Below are 24945 nucleotides of genomic sequence, written 5' to 3'. Positions count from 1 at the left end.
CTCCCAGCAATAACGTAAAAAAAAGTTTAAACAAAATAATATATTTTATTATATGGACAGAACAGCAGATAAAAGCTTTCATTATTTAACACACTTTGTCCATCAAATTAAAAATGGACAATTCCGTAAACTTTTCAGACACCACAGTTGCCCATGGTAAACTGCACACCTTTGGGTCTATTTATAAACAATTCCTAGGGCCCTTTGCCCTGTCAATATCTGTGAAGTTGTTTTTTTTGCAAATAACGGCAAACACTAAAGTTCTTAAAATATTTTTTTTTCAACTAGAATATATTGCGGTGTAATACTGTATCATGGCCACTGGGGGGGAACTGATGACCATTTAAAAAAAAGTATTTATTTCTTATGCTCCGCAGCTCCATCTAGTTTTGTTTTTAAATAACCCTCCTTATGTATTGTACAGGAAATTGGCCAGATACCATCACTATAATTCCAGCTTCTACCATAAACTACAAAATAACCAATCATAAACAGTCAGACCATTAGATATCCCATATATATTCTCACCCAGGTGATTATAAAATAAATTCTGCAGCACCAGAGCTATTAAAACAAGCTCTGAAGATATTTCTTACAAAACAGAGAAAAAAATACACTGCAATATCTACATATAGCCCACACAGATGATAATAAGTAGCTGAATGATGAGAGAAAAAAGCCCTGACAAAAGACCCAATTTCTGGCTTTCAGACAAGCCTTCCCTCACAAAACAAACATTCCCTGGCTAATCGTGTTGGGATTGGTTAGAGTTTAGAAATTTCCACCTGGTTACAGTTTATCTTGAGGTAGACCAACACTGGGGAAGTCGAAAAAATAATTTCCCTTATTCCTTTTAGGAGTGCATATTTGTAGAGCTGAAAGGATAAGTTGGTCATCTGATTGGCATTCCTGATCTGGATATCAACTGAAATTGTAGTAAGCTTACCTCTCCCTTTACTTGTTCTGTTTTTTTGATGACCCTGTGTCAGAGGCATAACTAAAAACCTCGGGGCCCCAGTGCATGTCTTCCTTTCCGGGCTCCCCAAGTGGCGGAACACCAGGGACTGCTGTGGCCCTTTTGAAGCTACATTTCTTTCACAAGGCAAGGTCAATGTTTTTCTATTTAGGATTACTTCTAAAGGGGATTATTACATTCTCCAGACCATATACAATTTTTGCACTACTCATATTAGCAATCATAAAATTGGTCCTCACAAAAAATGATTTGCATAATGTGAAGTGAAGTTATTCGAACTGCTGAAACAAACACAATCCCAGGTGCATTCAATAGTAAACATCACAAATAATAAAAAAGTACAACTATTCTAAATGAGCTGAAATCTCAAGTCTGCTTTCAAGACTGAATTCAGTTCAACTACCACACAGTTGAACTCACATTTAACTCAGAAATAAAATCTTAAAAATGCATTCAAGTACCTAAACTATTAACAAAAATATATCTTATTTGTGTATCACTGGGCTGTAGATCCTCAAATCATCTCTGAATTGGTGCCGACACTGTCCTTCCTTCTGGAGGGTGGCTGGTGTTGTTCCCCATGGTCCCTTCTGTGTGGTGTAAAGCAATCACTGCTCAAAGCTCACTCCTGTGATAGGCTATAACTTCAATACACATTAGTAAACTAAATGTGAGGTTATAGTCCATCACTGGATGGGTGCACCCATATAATGCTGTAGACCGACACAGGCCAGAGAGAAACTGTAACCTGTGACTGAGGCATTGGATTTGACTTTCAATAGGCTATGACTGAAGAAGGTGAATCCCATCCACATAGAATGCAATAGCTCCAGTGAGGCTGCTCTTGGAACAAACAGAGTACCCCTAACTGGGGGACCCAGAGTTTGGAATCTACATGTCAAAAGTCTATTGAGAGCATCAGCACAAGTGAGAGTCCAAAGTGTTTGAATGTTCATACTTGTTCCGATGCATTTAGGGGGTACAAAAACCTCCCTTCAGCAAAAAATTGTATGTAATCAGGAGGACTCGAAAAATGGCACAATAACCATTAAACATTTGGAAGATGACACAGAATAATGCATCAGCTGACTATTTGGTATTTTCCTTGTTTTATCCTTTAAATAATTAATGGTGGTGGTGATGGTGTGCCATTTTGGGTCCTCCACATATAATATTTTGAGCCATGAAGGGGGAGGGAGTTGCAACCCCAAAATAAATTGGCTGTTTTAGATTTTCTTATTGTGATCAAGCTCCGTTATTAAATGATTTTCGACTCTCACTCGCTCTTGTGCTTGCGCGGACATTGGACTTTTTACAGGCCATAGAGAAAGTACTGTTAGTACTAGGAGAGGAATCCAGCACTCGCTCAGCTTGCTTATTTATGGAGTTGTGGTGGGGCAACATTGGCCATTGTGCATGGGAAGGCAGGGGCCTCCTAGGAACCATGGCTTCCAGGAGGCTGTCTGAATCATTCTAACAGAGATCAGAGTAAACTCAGAACTTTTTAACTGCATGCTCATCTCTAGTCAGTGACTCAAGGTACTGAAACAATAAGGCCAACATGACAGCCAAAAACCAACTTTCCTAGGTGGAGAGAGAAAAGCAGCATTCTCACATGTTTGAGAACAGTTTTAGGGATATCAGCATTAACTGGTATACAATTCATTAGACCCGACTTGAGAAAAACATTTTTTTTGCTTTAAATTCAGTGGGAAATGATTAGGTTTAAAATAAACTCACAACTAAGATTGAGATCTTGCTGTATGTTTGAAATACTGTTTGAAATCTGTTCTGTCTGACATTCTCATGTGGACATAGTGATCCAACTACATTGGCCTATATACATACAGCACAGCAATGAAGTAATAAAATCAACTAGGATAACACTAATCCTGCACGTTATTAATCTCACGTGCCCCACTCAATATGTCCGCCACTTGAGTGGGGCAACTCAGAATAATAACGTGCTGGATTAGTGGGATCCTAGTTCATTTTATTACTTCATTGCTGTACTGTATGTGTATAGGCCAATGCCTTGGCTGGCGCTCGTGCAGAAAGTTTCTTGGGCAAACTCACCAACCCAAGTGGTTCCGTCGGCTCCTTCGTTAGCCGCCACGGACATCGACATCACTGGACTCCTCCCCCCTTCCCTTCGTTAGCCGACTGAGCCACTTGGGGAAGGGGGGAGGAGTCTGGTGAGGTCGATGTCCGTGACGTCACTGGATCGCCGGCGGGACTCCCGGAAGGCGGCGGAGAGGTGAGTGTTTTCATTAGCGATCAAAATTATTTTAATCGATCAAAAAGTTTAACGATTAATCGAGAAATTAATCTTTAATTTCCACAGCCCTAATAATAACATGATCTTGTTTTTGAGAATAATAGTTTCATAAAGGTTTACCACAAATATACACAAATATTAAAATGAACATACTATGTTTTATGGTTTACTCCTTCCAAAAAGCCCAATAAAACAAAGCCTGTAATAGGTGCCTAACTGAAAAAACTAACTATGAAACATTGGCTTGGCCAGCTGAGGTAAGAAAAAGGCTCTCAGTGTTAAAGTGTATAGGTTGGACTTGATGGACTAATATCTTTATTCAACCTCAAATACTATGCAACTATGTAACTTATCTTTAAAAATTACACTTCAAATTTTCAACAAGGAGCATGTGAGCATTACCACAACAAATTAATATTTCCCATTAAAAATGTACCCCCTCAAAGCAAATAAATAGAGTGGAAGTAAAGTCAGTAGAAAAAAAAAATGCTGGAAGGTAGGATTTTTTGCAGTGACATGCAAAGTCTTTTCTGACAAAAACACATCAAGACCATTCATGGCATCTCTAAGAAGATCTGGTTGCCATCATCAATAGCCACCCAATGGCCAAAGAGGACTTCCGGGAAACCAGATGCATTGGTGGCGGAGGACAGAGCTGGGGACCGAAGATTGATCGGACATTGCTGGAGAAGGGCACATTTGTAAGGTGTGTGCCCTAATGTGCAAATATGCTGTGCATAATTACACATTAGGGCAAAAACTGAACATTTATACAGCAGTTTACTTCTGCTTTATTAGGCCTCATTTGTGCAGCTGCCTTCTATCTCCGAGCAACAATTAACTGAACATGACAAATGGATTTACAACACAGTATGAATCTCATATGAGCCCTGTGAATAAGCAAATACCCATTAGCATAAGTGGCCAATGGACATTACTTTAGTGGTCTTGCTCTAAATAATTCCAATCATTTAAAGAAATATTAAAAAGAAGTGGCTCTCTCCAAAGTGAACCTTGTCCCTAGTGTCCATCAAAAAAATGCTTACTCTCCTAACTGGCTGCAAAAATGTACAATCCCGTTTTGTGATGACTTTTAAAAATAAATTTACAGAAAGGCATCCTTGGCCAAATGTAACCCTATGTAACACTATTGAATACTTTTATACTAATATATTATACAAAAACATAATTATACTGTTGTTAATACCAAAATAAAACACATCCTTCTAATCCTCAGTTAAAAGCCTGTACCAAAGTTCCCTCATGTGATCAAAAGCCTAGGAAAAAGATCACATGATCTTTGGGAAAAACACTCTGGGAGTTCAAGAAATTAAAACCTACTACTACTTAGAACATTAATTTTTTAACAGCCAGGTTGCAGTGCGAGAAGATCAACAAAGTAACTAACAAGAAAGTCAGCATGTATCACGAGAAAACACGGTTGCCTATACATGTACATATATATTTAGACAGTCCGTACAAACAAGGAAGTTATAAACAAGGTTTTGTGCTTTACGAGCAAGATAAATTTGCTCTCAAATACAGGATGGAGATAATATACACACACACACACACACACACACACACACACACACACACATATATATTTTAAATTATACGATAGTTCCTCTTTAAAATAGCAAACAGATGGCATAAAGATACAGGAGAAAACATGGATTTCAATTAATTGTTTACTGCATGTTGTTGAACGCTTTTTCTTTAAGTTTAGTTACTTTACATACTAAAAAGGTATAAATGTGTAACACTACCACAACCACATGTACAGCGCTACTAGTTAACAAACCATTAACACACCCAACTGCAGCAAAATATCTAACCAAAAAGATATTAAGTCAAAATTAAACCAAACATGCAGTGCTGCATGTTTGGTTTAAAATGATAAAATATGTGTAGCAATCTTGCTACAACACACAATTAGGCTTATCTAATAAGGAAAAGAGACCAAATGTTCCCGTACATGATGACCTGCAAAGAGGTAATGTTCACTCGATGTTCCCACTTTAAAAAGCTCGCAGCTGATGCCATGTACGGTTACTAGTTATTGGACTCAGCTGTCACCCAATTCAAGTACCTTAACTATTAACACAAATGTACTTTGTGTATCACTCAGCTGTAGAGTCTCAAATTATCTCTGAATTTATGCGGACACTGTCCTTGCTTCTGGAGGTCCCTGTGTGTGTTGTAAAGTATCCACCGCTCCAAACCCTCGTCATGAACTACAATCTCACGTTTAGTTTACTAATTTGTATTGAGATTGTAGTCCATCACAGGAGCGGGCTTGGAGTGGTGGGTGCTTTAGAACACACATAGGGACCATGGGGAACATAAGTAGCCACCCTCCAGAAGGAAGGACAAGGTCAGCACTAATTCAAAAATGATTTGAGGATCTACAGCTGAGTTATACACAAAAGAAGATACATTTCTGTTAATAGTTATGGAACTGTTAATGTATTTTTAAGATTTAACTCCTGAGTTTAGGGTCACTTTAACGATTCAATAATCTCTAGTCACTGGAGTGCGAGTGACCATTTATCGATTTTGTACTATTGACGGAGGCCTCTGCGGTCGCATCGGCACCCACCCGATCTTTGGGTTTGTTTCCGGTCAGGAGTGCGGTGGGATATACCTTGGACCAAAGCTCAGTATAACGCGGGCAATAGTGAGAGCGCCGCAGCCTGGGACGGATCCCAACATTCCTGTCGGGATCCACCCAGCTGCGTGAGTGACAGCTGGCTCTACCTATTTAGAGGCAGAGCCAGCTGTGCCCGCCCCCTCCCCCTCTCGTTCCTCCACTCAGTGCTGGAGGATCGGAGAGGGGAGGGGGGAATCCCTGCGGGGAGCAGTGACTGGCAGTCACCACTCACGGCAGGGAGACGATCGAGAAGTGAGCAGATCGGTGCATGTTTCTGCTCACTGCCCGATCAATAGAGCCGACCTGTGGCAGCTTATTTGTCACAGGTCGGCTCTAACTATGAGCATGAGTGGAAATCATTGACCTCATAGTTCTGCTTTAAGTAAACTAAAACCCGAGTGGCAGCTATTAGTTACTACAGTTTGCATTACAGCTTTGTTTTCCCCCCCACTTTTTTTTACAAATATGCCATTTTAAAAAACATGATACATGGTAACATTGTAGCATGGTAGCATGACAGTTTCTGGTATGTGGTTGATTTAACCAACTACAAAGTAATCTGACATGACAAAACATTTTCACACATGTTTTTATGAACACGTTTGATAAAACAAAAATGTCAGATAACCCCCCTCTGGCTATTGGTATGTCAGAAAGTCTAATTTACACCGCTTCTGGGGAAAACAATCTACTGCAGGATAAACCATCTAAAAGGGGATATAGTTTTCACTGCATTAAGTGACAGCCTTGCACATTTCATTTGATTGAATTACATTTAATAACCTAAAAAGGACTACATATTCCTTTAAAAAAGGTTGATTTACCCAACTGCAGCAAATAATAAGTGTGGACTATGGAAAAGTAGACATTGTATTGCACAGTGATCTGTACTTTGGCTAAGGGTGGCTTCACACAAGCAGATGACCAGTCTGCAAGAATAGCTGATCAGTCACCTGCTTTTAAAATTGTATTGCACCTCTAGAACATGCTACCATGCTTATCTGTATTCTGCTAACATGCAAAGGTAATGCATTCATGCAAATGCTTAGTTTCCCCTTTTATCATTACAAAGACTGGCTAAAGGTTGTACAGATTTTTTGACAACTTGGTAAACATGTTGTGTAATAATAAGAGATACTAAAAGACAGAAAGCAGTCAGTAGTGCACCTCTCCATGGTCAAATTTATGTAAACATTCAAAGCAGTTACTCTTCTTGCAAAAGATTCAAGCATCATTTCCCTCAACTGGCCTTAAAAGAATTAACAGACCAATGATAAGCTCTTCTGGTCATTAGAAGGACACAGAAAATCCCAAAGTTTTTAAATGTCCAACCCTAATTATTAACATCTCTCATCGCTTGTAAACAATTGCTTAATTGTGCATGCATTCCTTTCAGTGCGTCTGTGAGAAAGGCTGCATCACTTTCCCATAGCATTATATTAGTGTACTATGCAGTACATATGGGCAAATTGTTACTTGCCCCTTAAGTCTAGGATATTTGCCAGAATATGGTCACTCTATCCTTTTTTTTTGTGCCAGTGACCAATTAATTTTGCTTCACAGCATTAAAACTTTTAATCAATTTTTTTTTTCATCTAAAATTAAGAAACTAAAATGAAACAATAAAAGTATTTTGCTAAAGAAATTACTTCAGCATAAAGAAAAAGGAGATCCACCACATAGCATTCAATTAAACATTCCAAAAATTGGGCACAATTTCCAAACAAAAAGTCGAGATATATATCTACTGTACAGAGTCTCAGACACTTTTAAAGTATGCCAATTGTGATCTTATTTAGAAGTAAATATAATCACATGTAGACAGTAATACAACAAATGGGGCACTATTTCCAAACAAAAGAGTCAATGAATGTAACACTACAGTACAGAGTCTCAGACTCTTTTAATGTATGCCAATTGTGATCCTATTTAGTTAAAAAATAATCACATGTAGACAAATAATACAACAAATGGGGAACTATTTCCTAGTTGATAAAATAACACCAAGTATTGTGTTTTCTGTGCTCAGTGTCAATTCATTTCTTAATGTAAGCTTATATTAGTACGCTTATGTTAAGGTAAAGTTAATATGTAGTACACAGCTATGCAACAAATGTTTGTAAAAGTATATAATTTAAAGAGAACCAGTCATCTCTTAAATACTCATTACTTTTTTGTTTTTTTCTTCTCATAAATTGAGTATTTACTTGTTGCATAAAATATATCCTTTCTTTTATAAAATCTCAGTTTTCCCTGCTGCATTTCTGCCAAATAAGCAAATTATAAGCTAATTACGGTGAATAAGATAGACTGGCATGTGAAGGCTCCTTTGTCTCCCCCTTCCTAACTTGTCTACAGTAATTTCCCATTATCTATAGGTACTTTATAGCTGGGCGTATGCACAATATAACAGTCTATCACTAGCAGTCAGCTACTCTTTCCCAACATTCTTTTGTCCACTAGTAGGAAGCTGTCAAAGTGTGCATGTATGGATTCAAAGAAGATATGAACGAAACTTCCCCCCAAACTGTTCTGCGCTCGCTCAACATAACACTGGAAGTATAGCAAGATTGATAAATTGCTGTTATATTATTACATCAGGCACTGTTATCCGACTACATCAGTGATGAGATGATGTTGACAACTGCCATTTTGCCTTTGCCAGTCAAAGCCATTTAAAGCTCTGCCAGAGAGCTAGCTGGTCTTACTGGCACGGGCACTACAGCAGCTGCATAGCTTATGACTGTCTGCCACGGGTGTAGACCAACTGACTTTAAAGTGTATTTCCACATTCGAAGCCAAATTGGCCAAATTCGAAGCCTATTTTAGATTTGTTACATGTTCTCATTCACATAGCATAAGCTAAAACTGCTTCTTGCAGTTTAAATAACTTTTACTTGGGTTAGGGTTTTACGGGTTAAAATTTCGGTGTGCTTCTATTTCTTTTAAATGTTAGGATGGGCTGTAATGGGTGAGGGGTCTCGTCCATTCAGGGGTGGCTTGTCCTTGTATTTTAATAAAGCTTATGAGATAAACAACAATCCCCAAATTTGAGTCTCAAGACTTTCCATTGGAACAGACCACTAGTAAAGGGCTGAGAAAAATCTGGAATCGGCCATCTTGACTGCTTTAACAAAACATCTAAGGGGTAAGAATTTTTTAAAAGTTATTTTTTTCAGTATGCTGTGTGAACACATAACATATAGAGGGGTTTTCCTAAATTTGACTGCAAAAGTGGAAATACAGTTTAACTTATCATTGCTCACAATACTGTACTTCAATTCAAGTACCTGTTACCTTTCAATGGAATGCCAAGTGTAGCAGTTACAGCGACGGGAGTAATGTGATATGATTTGGACAAGAACAACAGAACCAACAAAAAGACTGCAAACAAGGGGAACTTTATCGTTTGCATTTTGGTAGGCAAATGGGTACTTAGTTGGTTGCCTTTTATGCCGGATTAAAATGAATTGGAATGGTGACAGGTTCTCTTTAAAGCTAATTCTTTTTGTTTAGCATTCTGTTTTGGCTTTAATGAAACATTCTCTTACCATTTGTCTGGTTTGTCCGTGGTTAGGAATACCTAACAAACATGAAAGAGAATAGATCTGGTAAGACACTGTATTTGTATCATAGCAAAAATAAAACGTACATGAAAAGTCTACTGATTTCTTAAAAATCTGTCCACACATTGTCAAAACAAATGTTAAAAAAAGCTAAATCTTCAGTGAGCTCTGCACATCATCTTTTAAGTAATACTACAATATGTGCAAATGTGCAAAAACTGGCAAACAAAAGATTCATGTCAAAGGAGATTTGCAGGGGCGAAAAAAAACTCCTAAGTGAACCAAACGCCAATTTTGGTGGTTACACCTAACATGCTAACCATCAAACTGGGTTAAACATCACTAGCAGGGTGATAAATGACAGAGGACACAGGCTAGATCTATATTTGCAGCACCTGATCTTGTTACACTTAACCTACAAGCAGTGTGGACCCCACCATGGAACTACATAAAGGTGTCCACAACATGCAGGGTGCTTGTTTATCCTTGCAAATTTTCTTTATTATTACGTTTTTATTTTAACTGAATTTTTTTTTATTTTTACCAAGCTTATGTAGACTAATTTTGGTTCATGAATGTTAACTGTAGAAAGTTTTCAGCTGAACTCCTTGGTTATGTACAAACTCTAGATGTTTTACATAACCAAGTTTGGATAGAAAAATGTAAGAATTGTTTCCGTATAATATCTGGTCTGCTTATATGCTGTATTTATTTTAACCAGAAAATAAATACAGACAAATCTGGACAGAGGAATCATATCACGTAGGGACAGCAAAACGACTTCTAATGCATTGAATCTGCAGTCAAAAAATCTACATGTAACATAACTCAGTTATGCATTCACTAAATGATGATGAGACTGTGACTTAGATGTACTGCTCAATTGTAATGGACAGAGAAACAAATATTTTACCAGCTAAAATAACTGACGTGTATGGGTTTCATCTATGCATTTAACGGTTTGCCTGAATTTCAGTTTTAGGCATAAATGCTATTTCCTGTAGAAAAAAAGGATCTGAACCCTTAGACCCCGTTCACATTGAGCGATTTATCGCGCGGTAATTCCCGCGCTATCGCGGCAATTTACCGCGCGATATCGCTCTCCAATGCTTCTCAATGGGGCAAAGGGTCCTGCTGTCGCGGGTCGCTACAGCAGGACCCTTTTTGGAGCGGATTTAGCCGCCATTCAAGCTTGCTCAATGCAAGCATTTGCGCGATATCGCGCGACATGCAAATCGCGCGATTTGCGAACCGCTCAATGTGAACGGGGCCTTAGAGAGAACAGAACTCAGCAAGTACTTAGTTAAAGGAGAACTATGGGCTAAGTGTTATTCCCCATAGTTCTCCTAAGGGTCACGGGAGGACATAAACTCCCGTGACCCAAAGCTCAGTATACCACGAGCTACAGAGGTTTACTGAGACCGCTGCAGTCGGGACGGATCCCGACATTACTGTTGAGATCCACCCAGCTGCGTGATTGACAGCTGGCTCTGCCTATCTAGAGGTAGAGCCAGCTGTACCTGCCCCCTCCCCCGTCCGTTCCACCAGTCAGCGCTGGAGGATCGGACAGGGGAGGGGAAACCCTGCAGGGAGCTGTGAGTGACAGTCACGGCTCTCTGCATGGACATGATCGAGAAGTGAGCGAGCGACGGTATGCGTTCGCTCACTTCCCGATCTATTGAGACGACGTGTGACAATTTCATTGTTACACGTCGGCTCGAACTATGAGGTTGAGTGTAAAATCGCTCACCTCCTATTTTTCTTTAAAAGCTCAACCTAAAAAAAATATTAGGAAAGAAAAGTCTGCAGGAGCTAGAGCATCAGCCGGGTGTGAGGTGGCAGCTGACGCCAAGCAGGCAGAAGGGAAGCCAAGCTGTCAGCCAGGTGGGGGGGTTTATGGTTAGTCAGCCATGCTACTACTGCCTCATTGTGGGGGATGCCCCTGATCCACAGTCCAGTGATGGCAGGTGCAATGCTTTGCAGGTTTAAATGTAAAAAAATAAATAAAATGTACATTGTTTGCCTAATTAATGTGTGCACAATAAATATTTTTTGTAAAAGGTGATGTATTACCTTATACAGTATATATTGCTTAATGGCCACAAAGGATATAAATCCACTTTGTGTGCACCAAATGCTTTTCCAAACTCAGACATTACCTTGTTAAAACACCATGACATCATCACTGGGTTGCACATAGCCGGTGCAGATAGCAGAGCTGTGGGAGGGACTCAACACTACTACAGGCTGCCTGCAGAAAACTAGAGGAGGGTGGATGCAAGACCAGTCACCCTGCACAAGGAAGGAGAGCAGCGGTTACCGGTCTTATTACAGGAACCAACTGCACCAAGAGTTTCACGCTTGATTACTGTGCAGATTTCAAAGAAAAATACAAAGCCTGCCAAGAATAAAGTTAAGCTGGCCACACACTGCTCTATTTTTTTTGTTCAACCTGAGGGCTGAATGAAAAAAAAAATAGAGCAGATTCCTCCATCCACGCTACGAGCGCGTTGATCAAGAAATCCCCACGGTTTCCTTTGTATTCAGACAGTGGTCACCGGTCGCTGTCAGAATACCCAAACAGAGCCGCAGCTCATTGGCTGCCTGCTCTGTTCATTGGAAAATGTTCTGACTGGCTCCATCGATCAGCTGATCAAGGAATGCTGGCCAAAAGGGTGCCAACAGCAGCACCCACTGTGCAAATTTCAGCCAGGTCATCAAGAAATGTAAAAGCTTTGCAAAATGTATAGCCACCTTAAGAATACACGTGCATCTTGAAACTAGACAATATTTACTTATGCATGTTCTTAGTTACAATATCTAATAAAATAAATAATTACACTGGGCTACAGAAAACAGAATAATCATAGTTGTCAGAATGGAAAATAGAGAACAAAATTATTTGCTTAAGAGTGTTAGGAAACCAAGAAACCAGACAGAAACTTAAAGTGCAGGTTTAAAAAATAAAAGGAGTTTATTGAAAACAGCAATAAACAAATGGCAAAAACTATGGAGAAAGTCCAGGACATCGTCAGTGCCAAGCCAGGGGTCAGATGCCAAAGCGGGTAGTCAGCCAAACCAGGTCAGGGAACACAGAGCAGGATGAACGAAAACAATAGCCAGAATCAGGAACCAGGAGATCAGTCAGCCAGAGCCATGGTCATACACGAAGAACAGGAACTGCAGAGCACACAAAGGGCGGAGATTGAATGAACAAGCTAAAGGTTAAATAATGAACTAGTGTTTGCATCAATTTCCCATGGGTTCGCTAGTAGTTGGAAAATGATGTTTACGGGTTTGGTCATAAGAGGGCGACAAGAGAGGAACAACATTGCCAAACATACTGCAAAACGAGCCATACTGCAGGCGACTGGAGGAGGAAGGGTAAGAAACCCTGAGTGTACCCTCCCCTGATGACCCTTCCACCATGGGAGGACAAAAAGCTTATGGGAAAACGAGCATAGAAGGCATGAAGGAGGGCAGGGCATGAACATCAGGGGAAGGAACCCGAGAACACTCCTTCAAACCGTAGCCTTTCCAGTGGACCAGGTACTGGACTTGAAGCCTGACCTGATGAGAGTCGAAGATGTTACTTATTTCATACTCCTCATGTTAGCCAACAGGAATAGGTCGAGGACTAGGAGGGGTGGTGGTGTAACGATTACACACTAGTGGCTTAAGGAGCGACACATTGAAGACATACATGCTAGAAGGAAGGTCAAGTGCATAAGCAACCGGGTTAACCTTCTGGAGAATATGGAATGGCCCAATAAAATGGGGTGCCAATTTCGGAGTAGGTTGAGGTTAGGGGCCAACAACCACACCAACCTGGTAGGAAAGAGTGGGTAGACACCTATGATCTGCCTGGAGCTTTTGGTGCTGTATAGAGGCATAAAGGGAACTCAATCTGCACCCAAGAGGAATGGAGCGCCAAAAGATGATCCTCCAAAGCCGGAATGTCCTGAGGCGTAAAAGATTCGGGTAACACAGATGGCTGAAACCCATAATTAGCCATGAACAGGGACATTTGGGAGGACGAGTTGATAGCACGGTCCCTAGCAAACTCAGCCCAGGGTAGCAGAGCAGGCCAATTGTCATGATGGTCCGAGGCATAGCAATGGAGGAATTGCTCCAGGGCTTGGTTGGATCACTCAGCGGCGCCACTGGACTGCGGATGATAGGCGGAGGAGAGTCGAATTCCCAACTTAGAGCAAAAGGCCCCACAGAATCTAGAGACAAACTGGCTACCCCGATCCAAGACTCCTTTGGTATACTGTGTAAGCGGAAGACCTCCCTGGCAAACATTAAGGCAGGCTCCTGAGCCGTGGGAAACTTCTTAAACAGTGTGCAATGGCACATTTTGGAAAAACGGTCGACAACCATGAGGATAAGGATGCTCCCCATTTGGAATAGGTTGTAGTAGGCCAAAAGGAAGGTGTTGAGGGGATTTGCTTTCAGCACAAATGGAACATGCAGCCCCGTAAGCAGTGATATCAATGCAGAGAGATGGCCATCAGAATTGGCGAGAAAACAGTTTAATGCGCAAATTCTCAGGTACAAAACATGAATCACATGGTTTCTCAGAGAATATGATCTGATAGGGATAAGTGGGAAAGGGGCCTTCCTTGAACTCAGAATAATGGCGAGACAAGGGTGCAAGAGCCCATCTGGACGTTGAGAAAGGCGGGCACCTACTCCTGCCTCAGATGCATTGACCTCAAAGTTAAAATGTAAAGCTGGATTGGGATGAGACAGGATCAGAGCAGTAGCAAATGAGGACTTAAAGGCTTCAAATGCCTCAATGGTAGCAGGAGACCAGTTGTGTGGATCACTGCCCTTCTTAGTCGGGTCTGAGATAGATTTCGCTAGAGAAGAAAAATGTATGATACATTTTCGATAATAGTTGACAAAACCAAGGAAATGTTGAATTGAGCGGAGACCATTGTAAAACGGCCGACACCTTCTGTGGATCCATGGAGAACCCCTCTGAGGAGATAATGTAGCCCTACAGGGTAACCTGGGACTGGTGAAATTCTAATTTTTTCAAGCTTACAGAAAAGCCCATTCTTACATAAGCGTTGCAAAACTCGTCTAACGTCCTGGCGGTGCAAGGAGTGTATTAAAATATCATCTAAAAAAACTACCACGCATTGTTGTAACATATCACGAAGAACATTAATGAACTCCTGAAAGACAGCAGGAGTGTTGCACCATCCAAAAGGCAATATTACTCATAATGCCCACTACTGGTGTTAAACGGTGTCTTACACTCATGGCCCTCCTTGATCCTTACGAGATTATACACACCCATTAGATGGAGTTTGGTGAAGACCATTGCACCCTTGGGGTGGTCAAATAATTTCATGACAAGGTGTCAGCTTACCACCCCTCTTCTTTACAAAGAAAAAGCCAGCTCCTGCTGGAGAAGTGTACTTGTGGATAAACCCCCTAGAAACTGCATCTGCAATGTACTACTTCATGGCCTTATTCTCTGCAACAGAGAGAATGTACACCCTGCCGTGAGGAGGGACTGCACCAGGCTGCAATTCAATAGTACAATCATAGGGACGATGTGGCGTAAGAGTACCAGCACGCACTTCATCAAAGACATCCTGATACTCCTGATATTCGGTGGGCAACGTGGAGATCAAGGATGTACAAAGTAGCTTAACTGGCCTATGGATGCACCTAGCCTTACATTGTGGAGACTAAAAGAGGATCTAAGCCATCTGCCAATTGAAGGTCAATTTATGTTTCTGGAGCCACAGGTAACCCAGAACAGGATAGTGTGGGGAGGAAATAACCTGGAAACATACCAACTCCCTTATTACGGCCCCTACAGCCAGATTGACCAGAATGGTCTTGTGGGTAATATGTGCAGGGTTTAGGGGTCCGGCATCAATGGCCAACAGAGCTGTACAAGGCAACAGAAGATTGGAACTCTGAGGCAAATGTGCTGTCAATAAAGTAACCAGCAGCACCGAAGTCCACTAGGTGTGAGAGAAATCGGCCCTGTAGAGGACAACCGTAATTAATGGTTTGTCTTTTTGGAGAATCAAGGATGAAATAATTCCACCTAAGGTCTACCCCCAACAGGACCTTAGGTGTGAACGTTTCCCAGACGTGATGGGCACGTCTTTAGAAGATGCCCATCGAGACCACAGTAAAGGCACAGGTCTTCCCTCCTCCTATAGGCCCCCTCAGCCTTAGAAAAGCGAGTGAACCCCAACTGCATGGGTTCACTGCCTGAAACATCCCAAGGAAGCGTGTGAGGTGAAGGCTCCCTAGGCAGGTCTTTGGTCGCAATCTCATCCATCAAGGTATTGGAGAGGCCCTGTGAAAAGTCAGCCACCAGAACCTCATTATTCCAGCCCACCTCTGCCACCAGGGTACAAATTTAATAGCATACTCAGCAATGGTTTGTGTACCCTGTAGGATAGACATTAGTTGCTTGGTAGCAGAGGTGGAACGAGTCGGTAACTTGAATACCCTACCAAGGGAGGCAAAAAATTCAGGCTAATTGTGTATGACAGTTTCATTATTCTCCCATAAGGGATTTGCCCAGGCCAAGGCCTCATCCAAGAGTAACAATATCAGGAAGCCCACCTTTGACCTATCGTATGAAAATGCATGAGAAAGCATTTCAAAATAAATGCCCACTTGGTTAAGGAAGCCACGACATTGATTCGGATCACCCCCATAACGCTAAGGGTTTGTTCACACCAAATCCAGTGTGTTCCAGCCACTAATCGGATCTAAAAAGTAAGCCTCCCTGCATTCTGGGGCGGTAGGGGGCCAATGTCTATGCCTGCAGTGCGATTACCCACACCAGAACGCGTGGCACAGCAATGCCCGCGGTGCAGTGCGATCGCAAAAAATAGTAGATCAAAACACATGCAACTGCGTGGCGGAGACTGAATGGACAAGCTAAAGGTTAAATAGTGAACTGGTGTTTGCATCATCACTCGGACAGGAATTTATCATGAGTTTGCCAGTAGTTGCAGAATGATGATGTTTATGGGTTTGGTCATAAGAGGGCGCAAAAGAGGAACAACAGTGCCAAACATACTGCAAAACGAGCCATGCTGTATACAACTGGAGGAGAAAGGGTAAGAAACCCTGAAAAGGAGTAAGATTGCCCAATCCAGGGGTTCCAGTTATTGTAGTAAATTTCGTGTCAATTTCGTATGAATTAAACAGTATTGTTTTTTCCAATTTGCAATAACTGTTCAATTATTCTATCAATTATTTAATGGTGGTAGTTTGACTTCCAGTATTTTGGTAATAGTGATTTGGTTGTTGTCGATGCCGTATTATTAAAATCTTTTTTGAGTGGGCATATTCTGTATTATATATAAAAAAAAAAGAAGATTTATTTGAATTAACTTTTCTCAATAAAGCATCCAATAAGGTGTTGTAAATTCTTTCCCAGAAGTCTTGTAGTTTGGGCCACATAAGTCAAATATGAATCTAACTACCCAAGAAGGAGCAACTTCTCCAATATTGTAAAGGGGCTTCAGAATCAAATTTTGACTCTTAGTAGATACCACCATGTAATATTTTGAAATGCAGTTCTTGAAATTTGGTGAAGATATACATTATGAGACACATTTTCTTTTCTCTTTATGGTTTAATTGTAAGTTTTTTTTATTCTAATCTTTTGAACCAGTCTAATTGTTGATCTTTATTGTTGGTCATTTAGTAACATGTACTACATTTTTTTATATTGACATTGGAGTGGCTATATTACTATCTTTTCAAATCCAATATACATTGATGCAGTAGTCAAAGAGATCCCCTTAACGTTACTTTTGAAGCACCATAGGTAGTAGTTGTAGGTCATTAATATTGTGTAAAAATATGCATTCTGATGAATGGAAATATAAATCCTGGATTCTAGTATGAAGAAAGTTTAATATAGGTATACCGCATCTTTTATGGATCTTATTATTAGAGAGTAGATTGGAAATATTGGATTAAATGGAATTAGATGATCAAGTTTATGAAGCAAGAATTGGACATATCTGTCACAATAGAAGCACTGTGATCACTTACTAAATCTGTCTTGATAGTAGGTCACATGCTGGATAATGCAATTGGTCATGCAAATGGAAAAAGGCAACCTCTCAGCATCTTTTGATGCAACAGCTGAAAGCTGGACAGTGTCAGCAGGGAGTCAATTCTGGTGGAACACGTATAATTGTTTCACACAGGCACACAAAATATTAAAAAAAAAAGTTTTATTGTTTTGTATTTTTTGTGCTTCTGTGTAAAACGCACATTATTCATTTGACAGGATTTTATCTATTCCATGCACTATCCAAAACAGAGAAAAAAACAAAAACAAAACAAAATATCTGTGAAGAGAATGGAGTTTGGCTTGAAAGTAAACCTTAAAAAACTCAAAATATATGCTTACTGAAAATACATTATACTTCCGTTATAATAAAAATCCTGCTTGTGGCATTGTAAATACTAACATGTAGTATATGCATATAATACCTTCCCTTGTTCCCCCTCCCCCCAATGAATATGGAATTAAAATTTTTAAGTGAATCAAACCTCTCCTCTCAAGACTTGTGCACCTAGACCAGATGGGGTTTACACCTATGAAGGAGGCCAGGGACAACATCATCAAAACTTTAAACCCAATGCATTCCTGTTTGGGGGCAATCCCAATGCTCCTCTTGCCTATGGATGCGGAGAAGGCCTGCTATTGGGTAGACTGGCAATTCTTGAATTTCACTCTCCAACACATTGGCCTCACTACCCATATGCTATCCTGGATTAGGACACTTTTTTTATCACTGTCCGCTGCTTTTAAGGTCAACAGTGTCCATTCCTTAATGTTCCCAATTACCAATGGCACCCAGCAGGGTTACCCTAACACGCCATTCTAATCCTTCCTCAAACGGTCTGTTCCAACTCGGACTGAGTGTTGGGAATGCGGCACACTAGGTGGAGGCCTATGCGGACTAATTATTTTTTTTCTATCTGACTCAACCTAGAATATCCCTTTCTGCGCCACTCATTTAAGTGCATGTTTATTATACCCTCTTTACCTACAAAAACCTGAACTCCTGACCTTGCCAATAGCTGACAACTACATTTTCCTTTTAAGCAGTCCCAACCTGCAATTAAAAACTTAATTGCACCTAGGCGTATCGAATATGCGCGTTTGACGCTCGTTTTGTGCCGCGCGTTTTGACAGCGATTCGCTGTAAAAAACGCGTGACAAACACGCGTTTCCGAGAGCTACCTGGCTGTATCCCAATGGATATGCGCAGCAAATACGCCCCAAAGAAGCTCCTGTACTTCTTTGGGCGTAGGGCGTTTTGCAGCGCGTTCCTACGCGCTGTAAAACGCCCAGGTGGGAACCATGCCGATAGCAATCATTGGTTTTCACATGTTGAGCATTTTATAGAGCGCAGGAACGCGCTGTAAAACGCCCAGGTATGAACCAGGCCTCAGGCTGGGTTCACACCTAGGCGTACCGAATATGCGTGTTTGCCGCCCATTTTTACCGCGATTCGCGGTAAAAAAAACACGCGACAAACACGCATTTCCGAGGGCTATCCGGCTGTATCCTAATGGATACGCGCGGCAAATCCCAAAGAAGCTCATGTACTTCTTTGGGCATAAGGCGTTTTGCAGCGCGTTCCTACGTGCTGTAAAACACCCAGTTGGGAACCATGCCCATAGGCAATCATTGGTTTTCACATGTTGAGCGTTTTATAGCGCGTAGGAACGCGCTGTAAAACGCCCAGGTGTGAACCAGGCCTTAGGGCTCGAGATCCTTGGGAATCCCAGCTTCTCTTGGAATTAAACTTCTTCCCTTTTTTGAACACAGCCCTTAGCGAGGATTCAATGGACGGGCCATTCTGCATTTTCTGGGGCCAAAACTCATCCATTGATCTACTCTGCTCTGAGCATCTGGTGAACAGGTTGCACAAAAATTGGGCATCACATGTTTTTCCTTCTCTTGGACACCCTTTCCTATTCTTGGACACCCTTTCTTTCCCCCCAGTCACAGCAACCGGATTTTTAATTATTGGATGAGAGCCAATAAATTCAGATTGAAGAATATTTCTTGTCCTTCAGGTTGGCAATTACCTGATATTTCAGAAATGCAATACAGTTTCCCAGAAATTGACTTTTGGAAGTTTAACCAACTCTTGCGTTTTATTCGCTCTTTGCCAAACCCTAATACAGTCATCTGGTCATGCACACCATGTAAAAATGTATGCTTTCAACCTGGTTAATTGAGAGGTTCTTTTTTCATGTTCTATTAGCATATTTTGTCGCAAAAATGCGTATCATTTCCTCCAACTACATTCTCTCCACAACAGGTGGACCACATTAGACTCTTCACCCACCATGCCTTTATCTTTAACAAGTATCAGGAAATCAACTATAAATTAATGACAAGATGGTACAGGACTCAGTTGGTTCTATGCCACATTCACCTGGGAACTGGAGATAGGTGTTAGCACTGCTGTGAGCCTGGTGGCACTCTTTTACAAATATTTTTGGATTCTTCGAGGATCAAAGCATTCTGGTCAGAGTTCACCAAAATAATTTGCCAGCTCACAGACCATGATCTGAGTCGTAATCCTGCGACGTGCCTGCTTCACTCAACCTCAATCCGCAAATCCCGATACATAAAACTCTCACAGTGTAGCAAAATGATACATCCCCCATGCATGGACACAAAGGTACCCGCTAATGCTTAATCATTGGTTCACAAGAGTAAATGACATTATGCTTACTGAAAATTTGACTGCAGCACATAGGGACACTTCTGAATCTTTCTAAAAAAAACAGGGTTTTATTGGATACAATTTAGATTTTCCATTGAATACATATTGGCCCTCTGGAGTGATACCTCCTGAACCTGTAGACTTACTGACTGCCTCATCTACAGAACTGAGGCTTGTTGGGCCAACATTTAGGGACGGATCCCTACTTTAAACTGGGAGCCCTGGTCAGCCTAATGCCTTCCCAGCACATTCAATGTCTTTCTATGCTCAGCCTGCCCCCACCCTAATTTTGTTTCTCTTTCTATTGTGGAGTACCCTCCCACTGCTTCTCCTAATTCCTCTTTCTGTATCATTCTTTCACCAACTCACTCTGTCTGGTCTTTTTTGTCTCTTTCTTCTTCTCAAAATACTGTATTTAAAACCTTTCATAGAGGCTATACATTTTGAACTAATTAACCCATTCGTACTGGTGATACCTGCTAAATCGTGGAAGCGGAGCAAGGGGGATAGACTGGTACAGGTACTCTCTTTGGCCCAATATTTACAGTTTGGCAGAGTCATCAGGTACTCCTACTTAATTATGATCTCTTATCTAGTGGATATTCCAGATTCCTTATTTTCTTATTTGGTACCCGTCTCATGATTGCCCACCTGCAATCATACCAATTATGTTTGGATGGTTTTGTCATTTTACACTTGTTGTCACTGGTTGGTTTATATGTCTCACAGAATATAAATAAAATGTATGTATGTATGTATGTATGTATGTATGTATGTATGTATGTATGTATGTATGTATGTATGTATGTATGTATATATATATATATATATATATACATATACACACACATATATACATACACACACATATAAATATATAACAGTTAAATCTGTTTTACAAGAAATACCTCTTTTAAGGACCTGTGACATCACGTTGGTATCTCTGCTGCTCTTTGCTCGTAGTTTAGTGGGAGAGGCTGGCATGCTGTTGTAATTGTCACAGCATTCTGCCTCAGATCTCTTCAAAAAAATTGAATGAAAGAACACATTCCCAGGATCACTTTCTTTAGACATGACTACTTCTCCCTACTGACCACTGGGTGCTGCAAATTTTGTGCAGTCGGCGGAATGTTTGCTTGAGAAGGCATGTCTAAAAGGGATGCAGGTATTGTATTCTTTCACAAAAAGGTCTAAAAGGCTTCAGAGCTGTGGTAACATCTGTCCACTCATTATGGCCAGTCACAAAATGAAGCCTGAGGATGTCTGCTTTGTGATTTGCCAGGATGAGATGCAACTGTAGTGCTGAGCTTGAGACCTGCAGCACTACAGCTGGAGTGCGCACAGAAGTACAGTGGAAGTTGGACTTCCACCCTCATGTACAGTATACCGTATATACTCCAGTATAAGCCGTCCCGAATATAAGCCGAGGTACCTAATTTTACAAAAAAAAAACTGGGAAAAAGTATTGACCCGAATATAAGCCGAGGGTGGGAAATGAGGCAGCTACTGGTAGATAGATACCAATAAAATTACATTAATATTTATTTAAAAGAAAAATAACCTAGCTCTGTAAGTGGAAAAGGGGGTACAGGGCTACATATCATGTACTACGGATCATTTAACCCATTCATATTAGCAGAGGATAATTGTAAATCTATTGTTCAGTGCACTCTATATGTAGTATATAGTACATGTACATATAGAGTGCCTGCAACAATACATTTACAATGATCCTCTGCTAACATGAATGGGTTAAATGATCCATAGTACAGGGCTACATACAGATCATTTAATACATTCATGTTAGTATAATTGTAAATGTATTGTCTGCACTGTATTAGCAGTATATACTCTATATAGAGTATATACTGCTAATACAGTGCAGACAATACATATATAATTGCTTAATTAATCTCTCTCTCTACCCCCCTCCCTCCCCTCCCCTCACTCACTGTGTGCCGGTGATCGGATCATCACATCACGGAGAGAGCAGGGACGAGTCAGCGGCGCGCTGATCAGACGAGAGGAGCTCCAGGTGGGGTCCTAATTTAGCTGGCTCAGAGGTGCCTGCCCGCTAAATTACAACCCCACCTGGAGCTCCTCTCGCCTGATCAGCGCGCCGCTGACTCATCCCTGCTCCCCTGCCTGACTGGCCGCTGCGGGGGTTTTTTTTTTCTTCTTACTTACCTCGCTGAGCGTCGCTGCTGCTCCGGTGTGCGGCGCTCCGAGCGGGGTCATCTGGCAGTCTCCGGCCACCTAAATTAGGACCCGGAGACTGCCAGATGACCCCGCTCGGAGCGCCGCACACCGGAGCAGCAGTGACGCGACGCTCGGCGAGGTAAGTAAGATGACACATGGCGCTGACTCGAGTATAAGCCGAGGGGGGGCACTTTTCACCCAAAAAAATGGGCTGAAAATCTCGGCTTATACTCGAGTATATACGGTATCTGATAATTTGCAGGGAGAGGAAGATGGAATCTGTAAGGAGGGTTTTTAGAAAAGGCACTGTAACAACTTACTGAACTCAAATAAGGTTATTGTGCCTGAAACTGGGCTTTAAGGCATGGAGCTGCACAGAAAATACTTTCTCCTTTGCAAAATGCATATAGAAAACACCAAAAAAAAGGCACCGCATACCTGAAAATTGAATAACCATTTTTGTTTCAATTTATTTTTCATTAACTTATGCAGTATGGTCAGAGCTCTGTTACTTTATTACAGGAGTACTTAAAGTGATTGTTGGATCAAGAAGAAGGGACTAGACCCCTGAAGTTTGTGCTGAAAAAAATTAATTGTTAGTGCAAGTAAAATAAAAGTATCACAGATCACACTAATCTGTGTTGTTCATTACTGTGTGGCAATATAAAAAGTCTGTTTTAGCTAACATGTGATGCAATAGCCTTTAAAATAAATAAAACAAAATCAAAGACAAATTAAAAAAATTTACTTCAACTCTGGAGTCAGCCAAATTCTTTCATTTGTGCGCACTCCCTCTCCTAGACACTGCAGCCAAAATGTGGGAGGTTTTCAGTAGCACTGTTTTCTGACAAAAAAAACAGCGAGAAGGGCTCGGTGTGGCCAGCTACTTATTGACAAGGTACAGTCTTGAGCATCAGCAGTTACAACGCCGATAGCCACACAAAAAGAGAGTTATTCACAAAAGGGTGAAGCTTTTGGAGAAGGCAGAAGTGAACAATCTAGTCCAAAATAGCTGATTTAGAAAAATTCTACTAATTCAGCTCATGTTCCAGTTCGCCTATGTTGTCCTAGATTGTTCACTTCTCCTGCCTTCTCCAAACTCTTCACCCTTTAGTGAATAACCCTGAAAATGTTTGCATCCCACTATAGTGTAAGCAGTGCAGCTGTGTTGTCCCTCCATCAAAGTAGCTGAATGCTTCAACACACATTTTTTTATGAGAGGCCATATTACTACTTTAAGTGCATATCTATAAATAGGCCCTTAGCCCTAGTCATTTATATCTTCTTTTGTGAAAATCTATAAAATAATACAGCTAGTTGGTTGTATTGCCAATGGTAATCATACAACAATGCAACATAATGGAAGAAGAGGAGTCTCAGCACCTCTCACAGATTGAAATGGCTGGAAAACAGGGCAACATTATTATTATTATTATGGGTGACTTAAATTATCCCAGCATTGATGGGGCAACAGGAACTGCAAACTCAACTAAGGCTTGTCGTTTCCTGAACTTATTGCGGAACAATTTCATGAATCAAATGGTTAAAGTCCCAACTAGGAAAATGATACGTTAGATCGAATAATTACAAACACAGACCTGGTTGCAGACTTGGGTAACAGCGATCACAGGGTGATTATGTTTGCAGTAAATTACAGAAAAGTTAGACGTGTTGGTGTGACAAGAACGCTAAACTTCAGAAAGGCTAACTTCGACAAGCTGTGTTCTTTACTGTATCATACAAAATGGGACCAAATATTTTTAAGAAGGAACACGGAGGACAAGTGGGAATTTTAAGGATATGACAAACAATGGTTTGTACCAATGCATACCCTCGGGTAACATATATAAAAGATCAAAAGTGACTAAATCTAACAGTAAAACAACATATCAATGAGAAAAAGCTGGCATTTAAATAATACAAGGTGGAAGGCACAACCTTGGTATTTAAGAGCTACAAGAAATGCAATAAGAGATGTAAAAGTGCAATCCGGGCAAAGTAAAAAGGACCCCCAAAAATTCTTCCAGTATATAAACAGTATAAAAGGTAAGAAAAGAACATGTAGTCCCCATATTAAAGAGGAGCATGGGCGGTTGATCAAATGACAGGGAGAAGACAGAGGCATTAAATACATTCTTCTCCTCAGTATATACTAATTAAAACAATGGGTTTATTAAACAAAGCAAGAACGTAAATCCCAATGTGCTGAATGTACTGCATTGGTTGATGGACATCAGGGTTTAAAACAGACTAGGAAAACTTACTGTAATCAAATACCCAGGACCAGATAACTTACACCCAGGGGGACTTACAGTGCAAAGCCAAGTTATAGAGAAACCATTGTACCTAGTTTTCAAGGACTCCTTACTAACTGGAAGGGTACCAACTGTATGGCGTAAAGCAACTGTTGTACCAATATTTAAAAAAGGTAATCCTCCCATGGGTCACACATTTTCTACCACCGTCATTCGACCGACGACTAATGTCGCTTTAGCACAGGACCCACCTAACCG

The 24945-nt window shown here is 40.8% G+C and overlaps 1 protein-coding gene across 4 annotated transcripts in view; it reads right to left on the bottom strand.

Annotated features, from left to right (window-relative positions):
• MTA1 (metastasis associated 1) overlaps positions 1-24945 on the bottom strand; it is a 136641-nt gene that overhangs the window by 5897 nt on the left and 105799 nt on the right. For 2 of the 4 annotated variants that reach the window (XM_018565158.1, XM_018565159.1), the window contains exon 18: positions 9459-9490. The exons of the other annotated variants lie outside the window; for them this stretch is intronic. In XM_018565158.1, the coding sequence (XP_018420660.1) occupies positions 9459-9490 (32 nt within the window). The remainder of the gene's footprint in view (positions 1-9458; positions 9491-24945) is intronic. 4 annotated transcript variants of the gene reach the window in all.

This window comes from Nanorana parkeri, unplaced genomic scaffold (assembly GCF_000935625.1).
Source record: "Nanorana parkeri isolate BGI_ZX_2015 unplaced genomic scaffold, ASM93562v1 scaffold819, whole genome shotgun sequence".
Lineage (NCBI taxonomy): Eukaryota > Metazoa > Chordata > Amphibia > Anura > Dicroglossidae > Nanorana > Nanorana parkeri.
This window is presented reverse-complemented; position numbering and strand designations above follow the sequence as displayed.